Genomic DNA, 16,971 nt, shown 5'->3' with positions numbered 1-16,971 from the left:
CCTTTCAACATACAAGAGACAGCAGTCCAGAAGAATACACAGCTGTCTTCATCATTCAGTAGATTTGGGAATTTACCTTCTTAGCAGCTTTCTGAATAGATATGAGCTCAGTAATGTTGAATAGATAAAATCAATGGCACTCAAATTCTGTTGAATTAATATTTTTAATGTAGGCATTATAAGATAAACATTTTGTTTGTTTGTTTGTTTGTTTGTTTGTTTTAGGGAAACTTGATGAAAGAACTTCTGCCATTTTCAGGACATCCCTCAGGTCCTCTGACAGCACTGTGTACAGACATCTTCACTAAAATTCTTTTGACAGGCAGTAAAGGTGAGTAAACATGCTAGTCATTTTGTTCAGGACAGTCAGTAGGACAAGAAAATATCATGGTGTAAATGTGCCAGAAATGTGGAAATGATGATCCAAGTGCTGCCAGGTTTTCTCCATCAAAGCTGTAATTAAATAATTGTAAAAGTTGTTTTGTTTTATAAAAGGATGGTAGATTAAAGTTTAGTGTTATAGTGTTATCAGTAGAATTGTTTTCATAAAAGACATTAAAATTTTCTTCATTCATATGCCATAATTATACTTTCCATCTATATTATGATATTGATCCCAAGGGCAAAGATTACTGCTAAGAACAAGAAAAAATTTCAATTCCATGGTAATAACACTAAATAAAAAGTTGCATCTTGGGCTGTACCAAGAGCTGTGATTCAAACACTGATACAGAGTGCACAGTAATGGCTCCAGCAGTACACAGCTGTACAGGAAAAGCACTTGTCAATGCTAGCAGCTCATTGCTAAACCTTTAATTTCACATGAAGTCTGGCTTTCCTTTGGCAGAATGTTCAAAAGTTTATCTGCTGTCTGATTCTTCTTCAAACATTTGGAATCACCCTGGCAATTTTCCATTTTTGTATCCATCATAATGTGTCACTTTTCTTTTAAAATACATATTAGAATTGTTTTCTGACAGCTTCCTGCTCCTAGGTGGTCAGATATTGGATGGAGCAAGGGATTTTCACCTTTTGTTTAAAAACTGAGCAATAATTTGACTTTTATACTGAAAATGATGAGGAGTTTCCACTCCTCTCTGATTCAAATGAGTAAATGAGTTCAGAAAGGCAGCATGCACTGAACAGGATTTCAATTAATTGTGGAAAAGTATCCACCCTACTACCCATTCATTTGATACGCTCCCTTTGCCTTTTTGTGTTTGTGTCACTGTGTATTTGCTTTTCATGCTTTCCACACTCTTCTCTTTGATCTGTAGTGCTGCTACCAATTTCCTTTCCCCTCTACAGATTTTTCCTTGTTATAAAAAGGTTAGCTTCTCTGCCTGCCTCCTCCCTTGCTTGCAAATGTACAGTCCTAGAAATCCAATGTGACTGGTTTGAAAATCGGAATTACACAAAATATTTCTCTGTCTTCTAGTAGAAATAAGAAGTAGGAGGCAACTTCATCAGTAGAGGGTGAGCCTAGGCAGGAAACAGAGCAGTTTAATAAGGAAGGTAATAAGGAAAGTGGTTCTTTGATTCTAGTTTCACATGAGTGCACTAAAATGTTGTAAAACATTAAGCATTCATTATGTATACAACTAATTAAACTTTGTTCATTTTACCAAGATTGAAAACCAGTGTAATCCCCAGGAAGCCCTCATACCTCAGCTGTGCAATAGACAACTGTCATGACAAGATGACTCTTGTTTTTCACTCATAATTTAAAGAAAAAGCTTTAGCTTACTTCCATTTCAAACCTATCTAGTTCATGACACATTGTTCACAGCTTGCATATGTTTCTTTGCATATTAATGAACAGTCCATTATTTCTACTCTGAGCTTGAAAATAAAATAGTTATATTCACTGTAAACTAAGTGGCCTGTGTTCTCTGCTTCATTCTGCCCAGTGTGTGCTGAGAGTCAATGGCAGCAACACGTGAAGGTGCAGCACTAAAGAAACTCACTGATGTTTTGCTTTCTCCTTTCTGCAAACAGAGGGACATGTTTTTCGCTGGAACATGGCCTCATTCTTAGAAGATTCACGAAATAGAAAAAATGTAAGGAATTATCTTTCAGATCTTAACTTGAACAGTATGCACAGACAAACAAAAAAAAATAATGCGGAGCTCTACAGGGATAAAAATGTTTTCTGCATATAAAGACTGTATTTTGTGCTTGAAATAATAATTTGATGCTGTGGAAAAGAAAAAAAAATAAAAACATAAGTAAAGTGGTGTTAGCATTATTTCATTATGTTCAAAGAAGGTATATTAAGAATGAATTTTTCCATGTCCCCTGGGTGGTGTTTCTACCATATGCCATTTGCAGGCTGTTTCATAGAGGGATTGTTTTTTCACCTCTTTTAATTTTCAGAAAGACATGCTGATAAATCCACTAAGCTAGCAACCATGGTGGGGTACAGAGCTGCCTCAAATGTGGTTATGTTGCTTTTTTCCCCTCAGGCAATAAAGGAGGAGCTCTGCTGGAGGGCACATGCAGCTGAAGTGGTTGACTTATTTATTGAAGAGGAGAAAAATGTGGTAGTGACAGCATCTGTTGATGGTTCAGTCAGGTATAAAATGACTAACACTTCTTACTGCTATGGCAAATCAGTTGAGCTATCTTCAAAGTTCCTTTTCTTGCTGCACTTGCATATAGGCTAGAACTTAAATAAAGTGCACTTAAATAAAATGCACTAGGTGCATTTTCTGTTCTGCGCACAAAAGAGCTGGTTTTAATGTAGCACTTCTCCAGAAGTCAGATCTTTTGCAGACTGTCATTTTCTTTCAGCCCTTGCTTTACTTTGAACACATAGGTAATGCCTACATAATTTTAAAACCTTTCTCCTGTTCTAATCCTATTTTAGCTTTCAGTACTTGTTAAATTGACTTGGATCCTAAGCATGGCATCTAATCAATGTGTATGCAATTAGACCATGAAAGCTTGAAGATACTTGATAGACAGCTATAATTCCTTCTCAGCTAACAAGTACATTTGAAGTGGTTTCTCTTGGTTTTCTGGAAGTATTAAATGAAAACATTTTGTGTAGATCCTGCTGTGGTGGCAGCACTTTACAGCTGGAACAATTCAGGATTTTGGTACATTTACTCGTAATTTTCATAAATACAAACATGAACTGGGTTTTTTTCTTTTTTTTGCAACAACCTTCTGATTTTTTTTCACTCTCAAATTATTTAAATTATAAAAACAATCTCATTGATGTTTTTTATGACTAGCACACTGAACTCTAGAACAGTGCTGTGGAATTTGATAATGTACACAAATACTATCTCACTTTGGTTCCACTTCTAAAAATATCCATTTTTCTTTTCTGTCCTTTCGCACTGCTTCTACTGTGTCTGTAGGCTTTGGCATGCCAGGACTGGATATTATTTTGGTTTCTTTGGACAAGCCAGGAAGTTTGAATTAACAGATACCAGTCGGTTGATTTTGCCTTCTGATGTTAGCGATTTTCCTGCTATAATTAAAGAGGAGAGCAAACATACAGAAAAGAAGGAGATTATATATCCTCTCATACTGGACAGAGACAAGTAAGATCTCATACATTTACATACATATATGATAGGGGGAACAGTTTTGAAAATATGCTTTTAAAACACCTTTCATCTGAAGGTCAGAAAAAAATAGTACTATTTGTTATTCAGAAAAATCTTTTTAAAGTTGGTTTTTGACCCAGTATGGATAAATCTTTTCCTTTTATGACTTGGTGACAATCAGGATTAGGTGACATTCAAGGTTTGAATTCAGTTATAGTGATGACTAGATACTTGTCTCAGCTTTTAGTCTAATTAGAGGTTGTATATTATATATGCTGTTCAGGTTAGCAGCCTGTTACCAGAACAGCTTAATGTGAATAGTTTTGAGCAAAACACAAATCCTTCTAGAAGAATAAACCAAATTTAACCTTTCAGTTTAAGAAATGGTCATCTTAAACTTGCTGGGATGTTATGGATACATTCACATACATGGGTAGAGGATTCACAGATCATGGCATTCTGAAACTGGCATAAATGTGTGTTCAATAGCAGTGTTGAACTTTTCTTCTAGGTAGAATTCTTAAGGGAGATGGGTTAGTTACAAGTTCAGTCAGAGAGCCTTGGCCTGTTAAGTTTAAGTCCTGGAACACTCTGGTTCGTTGATTAGTGGATTCACCAAGTGAACAGAAATATTGAAGAGGACATCTTCAGAGGCAATACACACAGTGTCTTAAGTAACAAAGCAATCCAAATATGGAAAAAAACATTTAGGACTTAGAAAGTCATGCATTGTTTAGTGGTTCGGTTTCATATACCATGTCCATTCTTAGGCTGTCTTTCAACTAAAGCAATTTGGGACAATGGAAAATCTCTAAGGTGCTTTACTGTTACCCCATTTAATTTACTTGCTATCCTGCCAATGATTATTGTTCCATAGAGTTCTTACTCATATAAGTAGTGTCACTGCAGTCAGAACAGTAACTCATCAATACAGAGAAGTGATTGATTGGCAGTGTTTGAAGGACCCCTGTGGTTCCTCTGAATAGTCAGCAGCCAGTTTGAAACCTCTGGAACCAAAGATATAATTATTGAGTCAGCTAATCTGAAAGAAACTCTCCATAAAATACATGCCTGTGTCAAAATGTGACTACTTTTTGAGGATTCTTCAAATATTTCAGTAAAGGTGAATGGCTATCATACATTTAAATAGATTAACCAAACAGACAATGAGGAAGAAAATGAGAAATGTGTGGAGAACTGGGGAAAAAAAAGCAGCCACACTCCCTGAAATAGAAAGTTTCAGTCTTACCATTCTACAAACTTGGTGTGCTGTCACAAAGAGTGACTTGGTTCCTCTGGATTAACTGCACCAAATATTGTAATGGAGAGCTAGCCAACCGTCATCCAAAAGTCTGTGTTACTTACAGATGGTAGGCTTTGTACTTTGCAGGGTGCAGACAATTGTCTTGGGACAAGTCTCTTATCTTAGTGATGCTAGTATAATTCACTTATTGGATAACTCATACGATATCCATCACCAAGATAACGTTTTAGGATCTCAATTAACAAATCATATTATAAGTGTTATTAACAGATATATATTCATTGAATCATAGAATCATTAAGGTTGGAAAATATTTCTAAGATCGTCGAGTCCAACCATTAACCAAGGACCACTATATTCACTTCTAAACCATATCCCTCAAGTGCTACATCCAGGTGCCTTTTGAACACTTTCAGGAACAGTAACTCTGCCACCTCCCTGGGCAGCCTGTTCCCAGGCCTGACTACCCTTTCAGCAAAAAATGTTTTCCTGATACCTAATCTAAACCTCCCCTGGTAGAACTTGAGCCCATTTGCTCCTGTCCTGTTGTCATCTGGGAGAAGAGGCCAACCCCCACCTGGCTACAGCCTCCTTTCAGGCAGTGGTAGAGATCAATAAGGTCTCCCCTGAGCCTCCTATTCTCCAGGCTAAACAGCTTCAGCTCCCCATCTGCTCCTCATAGGACTTACCCTCTCAATCCTTCACCAGTTCTCTTGCCCTTCTCTGGACTCACTCCAGCACCTCAACATTCTTCCTGAACTGAGGGGCCCAGAACTGAACACAGCACTTGACATGTGCCCTTACCAGTGCCGAGTATAGGAGAATGGTCACCCATAGTCCTGCTGGCCAGACTATTTGTATATCACAGATTGAATGTCCCAGAATATTCTGAGTTGGAAGGGACCCACAAGGATAATCGAGTCAAATTCTTAAGTGAATGACCTGTACAGGGATCAAGCCCACAACTTCAGCATTATGGGCATATGCTCTAGCCAGCTGAGCAAGTGACTATGTGCCATTGTCCTTCTTGGCCACCTGGGCACAGCTGGCTCATGTTCAGCCACTGTGGATCAGCACCTCCAGGCCCTTTTCCACAAGGCAGCTTTCCAGCCACTCTGCCCCCAGCCTGTAGTGCTATCAGGGGTTGTTATGACCCAAGGGCAGGACCTGGCACCTGGCCTTGCTGAACTTCTTACCACTGGCCTTAGCCCATTGGTCCAACCTGTCCAGGTCCCTCTGCAGAGGTTTCCCACTGTCCAGCAGATCAACATTCCCATCCAACTTGCTGTGATCTGCAAACTTACTGTGGGTGCACTCAATCTCCTCATCCAGATCATCAGTAAAGATGTTAAACAGAACTGGGCCCATCAGTAAGCCCTGGAGAACACCACTTGTGACTGGGTGCCAGCTGGGTTTACCTCCATTCTTCACCACTCTCTGGGCCTGGCCATACATTCATTTTTTACCCAGCAAACAGTGCACTCAGCCAAGCCATGACCAGCCAGCTTCTCCAGGAGAAAGCTGTGGGAAAATATTCCCCAAATGTGCATATACTTGAAAAGGCACAAACCCCCCTGAGCAGCATAGGTGCTTACAGTTTAAACAAGCATCTCAGGAGTTTGAAAAATGATTGAAAAATACCAGCAGGTAGATAGAGTCATATAGAATGGTCTCAGTTTCTCCCTGTAGTTCCTTAGCTTGTGTGACCTTACTTATTTTTCTGATTATAAAGGCTGCTGTTAATCTGCACTAACAGACACTCCAGATAATTTCTTCTCATGACTAAATTTGGAAACCAGACATATCGGCAGAGGACACCTTTGTTATGAAAGTCACATTCAGGTGTTCTAGTCAGAACTTAAAGAAATGCTGAAAAGCCATTATCAGAGAGTTAGAACATGACTCTTGTAAATGGTGTTTATATTAAGATTTCCTGCCTTCTACAGGTGACAGCCATACCTGGATTGACAAAATATTAGTGAAGCATTCCATGACAGCTATGAAGGTTCTAATATAAATTATCTTTTGAATATATACTAAATCACTTACACTTCAAAATAATTTAATTTTGGAGCATAGTTCAAAATAATTTAATTTTTGAGTCATATATGAATATTGTGTTCATAACTATCATTTTGATAGGATCTTCAGATTTTTTCTGTCTTGTACATACAGGTTGAAGTCACTGACTGGATCACCTTCAGATTTAGAAAAGGATGGAGATGAGGAAGCAGTTCACAGCTTCAAGTTTTTCAGAGCTCTGGCTCCTGAAAAGGTAGCAAATGCATATGACAAATTTATGTTCCGTGCAACATATAGGAAATAAAATTGTATTTCTCATTTAAAAATTATCCATAAATAACCGTACATATCTTTCTTATCCAATGGACAACCTAGAACAAAAATGCAAAAACAGAGGGATCTAAGAAATGTCTGTGGTTTTCATTCTCATTTTTCACATTGTCAAATTTCAGTTTAGAAGGTAGCACAAACTGATTCACTGGTTTAAACATGCAAAAGAAACTCTAGAATTTTCCTCCACTTCAACAGAAAACCTAAATATCCTAAGTTTATTCTAAGGACATGTGAAAATACTAGAATAACAGTGAATCCGTGGTTGCATACAATAGTTCTTTCAGGGTTCCTACAACATCAGAAGCCAGGAGAGTTAGATTTCATTACATATATTTCTACAACTCTAATTAAATATCTGTAGAGCTCTTCCATCTTTACCTGGCTTTAACCTTAAAAGTCATGGGAATATAAAACTTCCCCTGCAGTTGTAGTAAGAATGTCTTCATTACCTTTTGTCTTCAGCTACTAATTCACTGACTTTGGCTTCCCTTGGTCAGCTTCCAACTTTGGAAACTTTTGAGTTTGCAAGCAAAGAGGCTGGTGCAATATTTGGGTTTCTTCCTATATATGAGGTAAGCACAAGTGTTTTCTACCTTTTGTGGTGGCGTTCACAGCTCAGAAGCCATTAGCACTTGTACATTATTACAGTGACACACTCTGACGTTCCGCTGTTAATTGTCTGCTTCTCAATTTAATTTTCTAACATGATTTACATTACTACCTATCCAACTCCAACTTTGGTGGAAGCTTGACAATCCAATTGAAGTGAGCATGCCACACAGTGAGTATTGCAGATGTTTTCTCCTCCTGTTCAACCTCATGTCATTAATGTTTTGCTCAGACTGGATTCTTTTAACCAGCCCCAACCTATTGATTCCCATCTGCCCAAAGCTTTGAGTATGTAGGCTAGTACTATTTTATGGGTATTAATGATCTGATCCATTGCAAGCTGTCTAGCAAAGCTTCCTAGTTTTTTCTTCTATGGAGCAAGATCACAGTATTCCACAGGCTTGTCTATCCCACATATCGTAGGATGAAAAGAATCACTCCTAGCACAGGTGCTGATCCCTTTCTGTAGAGGGTACCTAGAGAACTAACTTGGATCAGAGTCAGATGCTACATGGCTGGTTAGGTGGGATTAATAGGATACTTTGCATTCCAGCTCTGCATTCTAATACATATGACTTAATCCTTGTACATGCAGCATTACAGCATGTCAGAAGCACACTGTTCAAATAGTTGGCACATACGCTATTTTTCTGACCATTAATGTACTTTGAAATCTTTCTTTTGTTTTCTTCCTGAAAAAGAAAACAAAATACTCTGAAGCCAATGGCACTGCAATGGATTTACAACAAAATGAAATCAGACTTTTTCTGTAAGCTATGTGCACAAAAAGATATTTTTTGTCTGTGCTGTTACAAAATGCTATCAATCTGGTCTATTCACCTTAGTATGTTAATTAGTTCTTGAAATTTTTTAAAGGTCTTCAAAGGATGAAAGCTGAGAAGTCCAGTCACAAGGGACGGGAAAAGGATCTAGGTTCCATTGAAGACTTGAGTCAAGACAAATAAATGTAGTTTCATTTCTTCATTGAAGCGGATTAGCAGATTTGTTATTTTTTTCTCTGTTTTTCTTTTCAATTACATTTAAATCTATTTCATTATTAAGTAGAACATATAGAAAACAGATCTTTACTTCTATTCCAATCCTTCATGCAAGGAATAAATTCTAATAAAGCCAGTGTATGATTATAACTAGATATTGAAAAGCCCATTTGACTTAATGTATATTTCCTGACAGTAACTCTTTATGTCAAAACTACTGATTTCCTCTCTGCTTCAATTTGTCCAGTTTGGACTTCTGAATATTGAATATTACACTGTTGTTTTTTTTCCTGCCAGATTAATCAAAAAGTCAACAAAGAGTTAATATGCCCTGCTGTTTATGCCTGTTCATTCCTTGCTTATGCTTTCAAAGAGTGTGTTCACCCTCTAAGCCAGAAAAATGCCTGCTGAACTCATATTCAATTAATTATCCATTATGATTCTGCAAATCTTTTCTTGCATTTCAGCATTCCAGGACAATGTCACAACATGACACAGAGCACAGAACACATTTTCATCCTTTGTCTAAGCATACAAATGGTGCCAAGTGTCTCATCTTAGTGACAAAAAAGGTAATTGCATATGCATAGAAGTAGTGATAATGCATATAACTAGTGATATTATTACCTACTATTTTGGGGAAAATAGCAGGTTTTCCATATTGCTGGTATTGAATGGTGTTTGATCTGCTGGCCTTCTTGAAAAGACATTCTTCTCATGAACTGAATATACAGTGACTTGCAATTATTTACCTGCCTTCAACTTGTTACAAGGCTATGATGGATTGAAGGGGAGCTGCAAAATATCTTGTGGGAGTATATTTAAAATTCTTATGAACAGCTGTACCGGATCTGGCCAGGATTAATGCAGTTTTCTCCATAGCAGCCTCTATGGTGCTGTGTGGATTAGTAAATAAAAGTGTTGATAACACACCAGTGTTTTGGCTATTGCTGAGCAATGCTGGCACAAGAAGGTGCTTTTTTTTCCCCACACCTAGTGAGTAAGCTAGGAAGGGACACACCCAGGACAGCCTGTACCATATAACATCTTCATGGAATGGGGGAAGGAACCAGGATGTTCATGGTTATAGTGTTTGTCATCCCAAGTTGTCTTCCCACTATGTGTGCTGAGCCCTTCCTGTTTCCCAGGAAGTGGCTAAACAAACATCTGCCTACTGGTGGTAAGCAGTGCTTGAATTATTTGCTTTGCTTGCACATGCAGCTTTGCTTCACCTAATAAGCTATCTTCATTGTGGCCCAAGAATTTTCTCACTTCTGCCCTTCCACATCTCTTCTCCATCCCACTGGGAGAAGTAAGGAAGCAAGCAAGAAACTGTGAAGGCACTCAGTGTCTTCCAGGGTCAGCCCACCACATTAGCCAACCTTGTGATCAAAACTAAAATCAGACTTGTCTGACAAACCAAGCGGCACCAAATAAAGTGTGATCTGCCATTTACCACCTGTGTTCACTTCATCTGACCCATGATTTAGCAGTTAGCATATGAAATGTAACATTCTTGCAATTCTGAGTCCTGTATCATTTTGAAAGCTACGAAAAGTCTCTTTCAGTTACCTAAAAATTGCCTATTCTTCAAGACCACTAAAAATGCACAGTTCAGGTTCAAATAGATCCTTACCCATTTATTTTGATGCTTGTATGTGTTATGTTTTATCATACATAATGTAATATTTTCTCTTTGGCATTATCCCTAATAATCGTCCTAAATTAATTTACTGTGGTTGCAGGATGCAGATATCCTACTTCTTTTCAGTTTATTAACTATTTGCTTCCTCAAAACTGACTATTTACTCAATATTTTCTTTTTACCAAACTTTTAGCAGTGCTAGGATTTCATAGGTTCTTAATTTACAAATGATACGCTTTTCAGTCTTACTTCCTTCTCACTTCAGTTTTCTTTATCAATTGTCCGTGTTTTCTAGAAGTTGAGTTGTAGTCATGGCTATTCACGCCACTATATTCTCCACTGTGCAGAAACTATCCATAAGGTAGTACTATTGCCAGTAACAATCAAGTGTTTAATCCTATGGTGAGTGAAATAATGGACAAGCTCTCAGGAGGGAAAGGAAGGAATCATACTGTAAGGAAAAATGTCAAAAATGCGTGGTGTGTGTGTGCTATCTTTATCAGCCTTCCACCCAGTCACTACCTTACTGTTATGCTATTTAAAGTGTAACAAACTTAAGAGTGCTGTAAGTGCTATCAGATCTTTTTTTCATAATTCATTATATTAGAAAAACCTAGGGTAGATCATACTGCATGTCATTGCTCGGCATTACTGTTTACTTCCAAACCCTAGGGCTTTATAAGCACTAAATAGAAACTGGTCCTTGCCCCAAACATTTTATACAATGGTATTATCCAACTGTCTTTCTTAAGTGTCAAAAGAAAAGCAGAGACATTTAATTTCTTTGAACAGATAATCCACTAAGGCATTGCACAGAATTTATTAGAAGATTAGTTGTTTATCATGAGACTGGAAACAAATTAAGCACAGGGAAGGGGTGCTTGCACTCATCTTACAGCAGTCATTTCAATGCTGGGTCTAGTACAAACGTGTGTATTAATTTTTGGGTTGGATTTGTTGGTATTAACTGTGGATTTCCCCTATGTTGATGCATTTGCTTGCAGGACAGTTTCTTTCTTTCAACGTCCACAATTATATTGCATTAAATTTTCCATGTGAATGAGGTGTTTGATTGTTCCAGATTTTTACTCTATTAAGAAAAGGCATCTTAACAGGACAGCCTCTTTCAGCATGGCAGAAGTCCGTGGTTCTGCTGGCTGCAGTAGTTAGTTTGCCAGAATTTCATTACAGCCCTTGCCAGAGCTTTACAAAATCTGTGACGCTCTTCAGCTGCCCTCACCCACTGGGGCAGTTCAAGCTGAATGGCATCAACGGTGCCAGAACTACGGGAACCAAAAGTCTTTGTTATGTACCCACCACTATAATAGCTTCCATTATTTGGGCTAGGATTGGATGGAGAAGGCACACAAACATAACTCTTATTTTGTCCTTCAATGTATTTACCCAAACTTCTGTTCCCTGCAACCAAAGTCTCAGAAGACACATTGACCAGCTGACTGGCCAGATGGCTAATTGAGGAATTCGATGCAGAAAAGACACCAGAGTTAAGGGAAGTTTTTGAAAGTGTGTAACCTAGTTCTATCCACCTTTCAGGATGTGCTTGTCCATGGATATCCAGAATTAGGCCCCCTGACATCTGTGATTTTGCAGTGGACAAAAATCCCATATAGTCCTCCCAGGCCTGTTCTGCTTGAGGAATTCCAAAGGAGGCTTCTTCCTTTTCCCTGTTAGCATCCATCTTGAACCTCTGTAGGTGATTTATGATGATATGTGGGAAGAAGCCATCAGTCATTTTGTTGATTTCTTCAGCAAGAGCCTGAGCCACCTCTATAGTATACCTGTCCTGCTTGGTAGACACTTTGCATTTCATAGCATTTTGAATAGTTCCAGGAGGACAGTCATGAGAGAAAATACAAGAGGACATCTTCGCGTCCCAACAGGCAGCCTCTCGATCAGGGATGTCTTTAGGTTCCAGTGATCCACCATGTGGGACAGATAGAATGAGGTTCATGTTGCCCACTTGATATTCTGTGAAATTGTTATGACCAAATATAACATCTTGGGTGCCAGTCACTTTCAAAAGCAAAGGTAAAATGGAAAGGAGGAATAAATACATTTTTTTATTTGCCGCTGGAAGACTCAGCAATATGGAATATATCAGTACCTACAAAAAAGCAAAAAACAGACTATAGATTACTTACAACTGGGAAAACATGAGACTGTTCAGCTGCTGTTGGCACAATTAGTTAATGATTAACCTATTTTTTTTTTATTCTACATAGCACAAAGAAGAACACTTACATGAGAAACAGAAATTAACAGGGCACTTAGTACGGCTAGACGTAACAGATGCAAGGGAAATGGTAGGCTACTGGACCTCCCCCATTTCCCCAGAAAGCACAAACTATATTTGATCACCTGATCTGATTCAAAAAAATCATCCCAGCAATATATCTGATTTTTTTTTTTTTTGCATCAAAGCCTTTCTTTTTACATCTCTGAAATGTAAGAAAATTCTAACAGAATTTGATAAAACATCTGAATGTCATTGACCTGTGTGAAATATCTGTGTATTATCAATGTGGTTATATAAACTAGAGGCTATGTCAGTCCAGACCAGCACTTGTGTGACCAGGCTTGGGTAAAATAATGAGACTGATAAAAATTGATTGCTGCCAAGCTCTGTCTCTAATTATGCTCCAGACTGAGTTACTTTAAGACCTTTATTGATAGGTACTATTGAATGAATTAAGGAGTGATTCTGTTCTCTTTAGTTTTCAAGTCTCCATTCTCTTCAAGTGACCAAAGATATTTTAAAGCCCTTACTAATGATGCCATTTTTTGGAAAGCTGGAATTTAACAAGATGCTGACAGCTCTTTCTGATTTGAAAAAGGCAGACTGCCACTGAGAGGGCAGTGACCACTGTGGAAGCACCTGCCATCAGCTGCCTACTCTAAGAAAGGGAGTAGGCAACTTCACCCAAATAACGCAGCAAAATATTATTTTCCTGCTATGAGGGAGTGCTGCTGGATTTTTGGAGACAATTTCTCCTGCCCACTGCACTGCACTCTGAGGAGCCTGTACCTGAAAAATAAACATCTTATCTTCTGCTCTTCTTTCTGGGCTGAAAGTCCCATAAAAGTCTGTGAGCTGGAATCAGATCTCTGAGAATCTCAGCTACAGTTTTCCTGTTCATGACAAAAGACTTCTTTTGTTTCATTTTAAGCTTTCATTTAAAAGGTCCTTTTAGCTGAACTACTGGCTTAAAACAAGATTTTATCCAAGGCTGTGTATGGTTCATGTTTCCACAGACTGCCCTGAAACACAGACATTCACCTGCTAGTTCACTGCGTGCTACCAGAAACATTGAGGAAAGGAACGCTGACAAATGTTATTCAAAATCCCTTTTCTCAGAAAAGAGACTACATAGGCAGAGTGTGTAAGTCTAGGAATAGCTTACCTGATTTGCAGAGGGTTCCAGCACCGAGTTAAATAAATCGCCAGCAACGATTCCCCAGAGGCTGCTCACCTGCCCCAGGAGGACTCGAGTTTCTGCGTCTCTTTTAAATAGGATGACACAGCTGCTTCTTTCCCACGGCATGCCAAGCTGCTTGTGCTTATCGGCAGCACAATGTCTTTTTGCAATTTCTTGTTAATTATTGCATCAAGCTGTTAATGCTACTAGATCATGCCTTAATGGGATATGGAGAGAGAGCTCTGTATAATTCCCAAACTGAAGAAAGTCACCTTAGCACAGCTCAAGTTCTGAACAGACTTGGAGAGTCTGGTGGCACCTGTGTTATTGTGAGGTCAAAACAAAAAAAAAAAAAAAAAAAAACAAAAACCAAGAGTAATTTAAAGCGGTAGTAAAGACTGCACGACTAGTTTGAAGATTTACCTACAAATTAAGAGTTTTTCCTGCCTCTGCGCCTCCGAAAGCGAAACTGAACCGCCCTTTGCACTCGGCTGCAGCTGAGGCTGTGTCCCAAGAAGCCTCTAGGGGCCAGGCTGAGCCATGCAGCCGCAAGGAGCAGAGGCTTCAGCAGCACACGCATGGGTGATTTCACAACGACACATCACAAGGGAAAAATATGCACTAGGATACTAGAGTTTAGCACGCTTTTGTTCTCCATACTGACATTACATTTCCAGAGATGAAAATAGCTTAGTAGCTATTCTGAACTTACGCATGGGAAGTTAACAGAATCAGCAGATGCCCATATCAAAACTATGTAACCTAGATAATCTAGGTTTTTTTATAACTTCACTAGCACTATTCATATAATATTTTCCTGATAAATGAGAAGCTTTTAAAAACATTTTCTCTGCTACTAAATATAGTTTAAGGATGTCATCCTCTAATCTTCTCTCAAGTGTGTAGAACTGTGTTCATGAATTTGCTGGTGTTATCAAAGTCTGGCTTCTTAGCCAAGCTAAAAAAAGCTATGAAAATACATAGTCCAATAATAGAAATTTCAATAAAAGACAAATAAAGGGTGCAGTGAATGTAATGCTGCCACCTATCAGAGAAAAATCAAATTTCTTTTCTAAGAAATTGATTACATAGTCCAACTAAGTTCCAAACCAACTTTTGGAGAGAAAAGTGATCAACTTCTTGAGCAGTGAAAACAATATAGCAGCAGTAATAAGAAATTCACTGAAATTTTGGAAAAATTAGGGTAAACCAGGCACCCAATCTACTAATATCACCAAAAGTGATGGTCTGATTGTGAGCTTCAGCAAAGTGCCGGTTTTCATTCCGAGGATTTTAATCTTCTGCATGAAGACACTTCCAGCTGTGCCAGACGCTGCATGGAAGGAAGTGTAGTAAAAATCTCTAAGATGTCCCTGCCCATTGTAGTGCACAGTGGGGACAAATTTAATTTTGCTTTACTTGTCCATGTAAAGGCTAGATTCTTACATCAGCCAGTGATCCCATTTCCTCTCTTTAGGAGAGCTGTGTTGAGAAAAAAGCAGTTCTAGAGGTACGTCAGTGTTTTTTATCTTGGGCACCTATCTCAAATTTCTATTAGGGGTCAACAGGGCTATACTCAGAATGGCTCTTGTTTTTTTATTACATGACAGAAAACAGTTGCAAAGAAAACAAAACGTTTTTGCTATACTTTCTACGTCAAGATCTCTAAAATGCATTCTGCCAGTCACTATGACAAAACTGCTCAAGGAAAGAGAAAAGCACACAGCAGAGATTTGGTATAGTAATTTCTAGTCTTACCAGTTCTCCCGATACAGGAGCTACTTGTGAAAGAAAAGAATTCTCTATATTAATACAAGTCAACTAACCATACTGCAGTGCTGCTTCCCTGCTTCATCTGGTACCTGTGGGAAATTAAACTGCAATGCTACGGTATTCTTGAAGGCAATAACTCACCAAAATGTTACCATCTGACTACTTTCTTCCAAGACACACTGTTGAACTTAAAGATCGGTACCTTTAGCCAGTTTTAAGTCAAGATAGGTCAACTGAAAGCAACAAAGCCTTTGACTCATGGTATCAAGCTTCTCTTGTTTTATGGAAGTTATGAGGGTGGGTCACAATGGTTCATACTTGGCTGAAGACATTTGTAATAAGCTGAATGTTAAGGCATGTTGTGCTAACTCTTCAATTCCAAAGTACCCATCCTTTCAGGTGAAGAATTGAAAAGGAAAATCTGAGCTGGGGCAAGAGTTCTGTAGCTCTGGCTTCCTTCAAGGCAAGTTCATTGGCTCCCAGTGCTTCTGATTCTGAGGTCTATTTTTAACTATTTTTAATTTACAGAAAATAGTCAAAAGTATTTCTAATTGAATTGCAGATAAGATTTTGAATTATATTGGTACATTACATTGTCTACTCTGATTACTGTTCTTCCCATGAGCACAGCAGTTTGACAGAAAAAGAAATGTCAGAAGTGATAGAAGAATATATTCTTCAGAGAAGTGAACCTAATCCAAATGGATTCTAACTGCAATTGGATGTAAAAATTGTGGAGTATGTCTTATATAGTCAGAATCACGGAGTGAAAAAAGATTGGGAAAGCAGAATTCAATCAATATTTTCAACATTAAAACATCTTATGCTATCACTGTGACCAAGTTATTTATATGCATTTCTTAGCTGAGAAATTTTAATTCAGATGTGCTCTTTCCAGAATGCATTGAATTTAAACTCTGCTGTCCACTGTCTGGAAACATTGCTTGCTACACTGCTGACTGAGTCATCCACCTCACCGAGTCACACTAAGAACTGTCCAGGCTTCCAAATGGCATGCAGAAAAAGTAACTTCTCCCTGCTAGGTACTGGCCTACATTTATATCTTACTGCAAGTTTTGTTTTTATTTATGCAAGCAAACCCTTATGATAACTGACAAGAAAAAGAACCTGTATCGCATAATTGTAACTTCCCGTTCTTACACTAACTCCGAGGTTTCAGTGCTGTAACAACATCTGTCTCCCGCTCGATCCTCGGCAGGCCGTAACCCGCGTCAGACACTCCACTCCCCTCCCGTCCCGTCCCGTCCCGTCCCGTCCCCTCCGCTCCGCTCCGCCCTCACGGCGCTGGCTGCAGTCCTTGTCCCTTTAA

General features: G+C 38.5%; 2 protein-coding genes across 3 annotated transcripts in view; one reads left to right on the top strand and one right to left on the bottom strand.

Moving 5' to 3' along the window:
• Window positions 1–9,385, top strand: part of WDR64 (WD repeat domain 64) — a 66,015-nt gene extending 56,630 nt beyond the window's left edge. Inside the window, exons 23-30 of the mRNA XM_038133488.1 lie at window positions 226–331; window positions 1,999–2,060; window positions 2,466–2,575; window positions 3,369–3,554; window positions 7,000–7,099; window positions 7,677–7,751; window positions 7,927–7,960; window positions 8,665–9,385. Coding sequence (XP_037989416.1) covers window positions 226–331; window positions 1,999–2,060; window positions 2,466–2,575; window positions 3,369–3,554; window positions 7,000–7,099; window positions 7,677–7,751; window positions 7,927–7,960; window positions 8,665–8,753 — 762 coding nt within the window. The 3' untranslated portion in view covers window positions 8,754–9,385. The remainder of the gene's footprint in view (window positions 1–225; window positions 332–1,998; window positions 2,061–2,465; window positions 2,576–3,368; window positions 3,555–6,999; window positions 7,100–7,676; window positions 7,752–7,926; window positions 7,961–8,664) is intronic.
• A 1,825-nt stretch (window positions 9,386–11,210) lies between these two features.
• Window positions 11,211–16,895, bottom strand: LOC119699664. 2 transcript variants are annotated; one of them, XM_038133484.1, is made up of 3 exons: window positions 16,803–16,895; window positions 13,854–14,187; window positions 11,211–12,556 (listed from the first exon to the last, which is right to left on the bottom strand). In XM_038133484.1, exons 2-3 carry the CDS (start codon window positions 13,992–13,994, stop codon window positions 11,558–11,560), a joined length of 1,140 nt encoding a protein of 379 aa, XP_037989412.1. In that variant the 5' UTR covers window positions 13,995–14,187; window positions 16,803–16,895; the 3' UTR covers window positions 11,211–11,557. The 2 variants fall into 2 exon arrangements, with proteins under 2 accessions (XP_037989412.1, XP_037989413.1); XM_038133485.1 differs by lacking the exon at window positions 16,803–16,895 and having other exon boundaries at window positions 13,854–14,583.
• Between the last annotated feature and the right edge of the window lie 76 nt (window positions 16,896–16,971).

This window comes from Motacilla alba, chromosome 3 (genome assembly GCF_015832195.1).
Source record: "Motacilla alba alba isolate MOTALB_02 chromosome 3, Motacilla_alba_V1.0_pri, whole genome shotgun sequence".
NCBI classification, from domain to species: domain Eukaryota; kingdom Metazoa; phylum Chordata; class Aves; order Passeriformes; family Motacillidae; genus Motacilla; species Motacilla alba.
The sequence above is the reverse complement of the archived record's forward strand: the minus strand, read 5'-3'. Positions and strand labels throughout refer to the sequence as shown.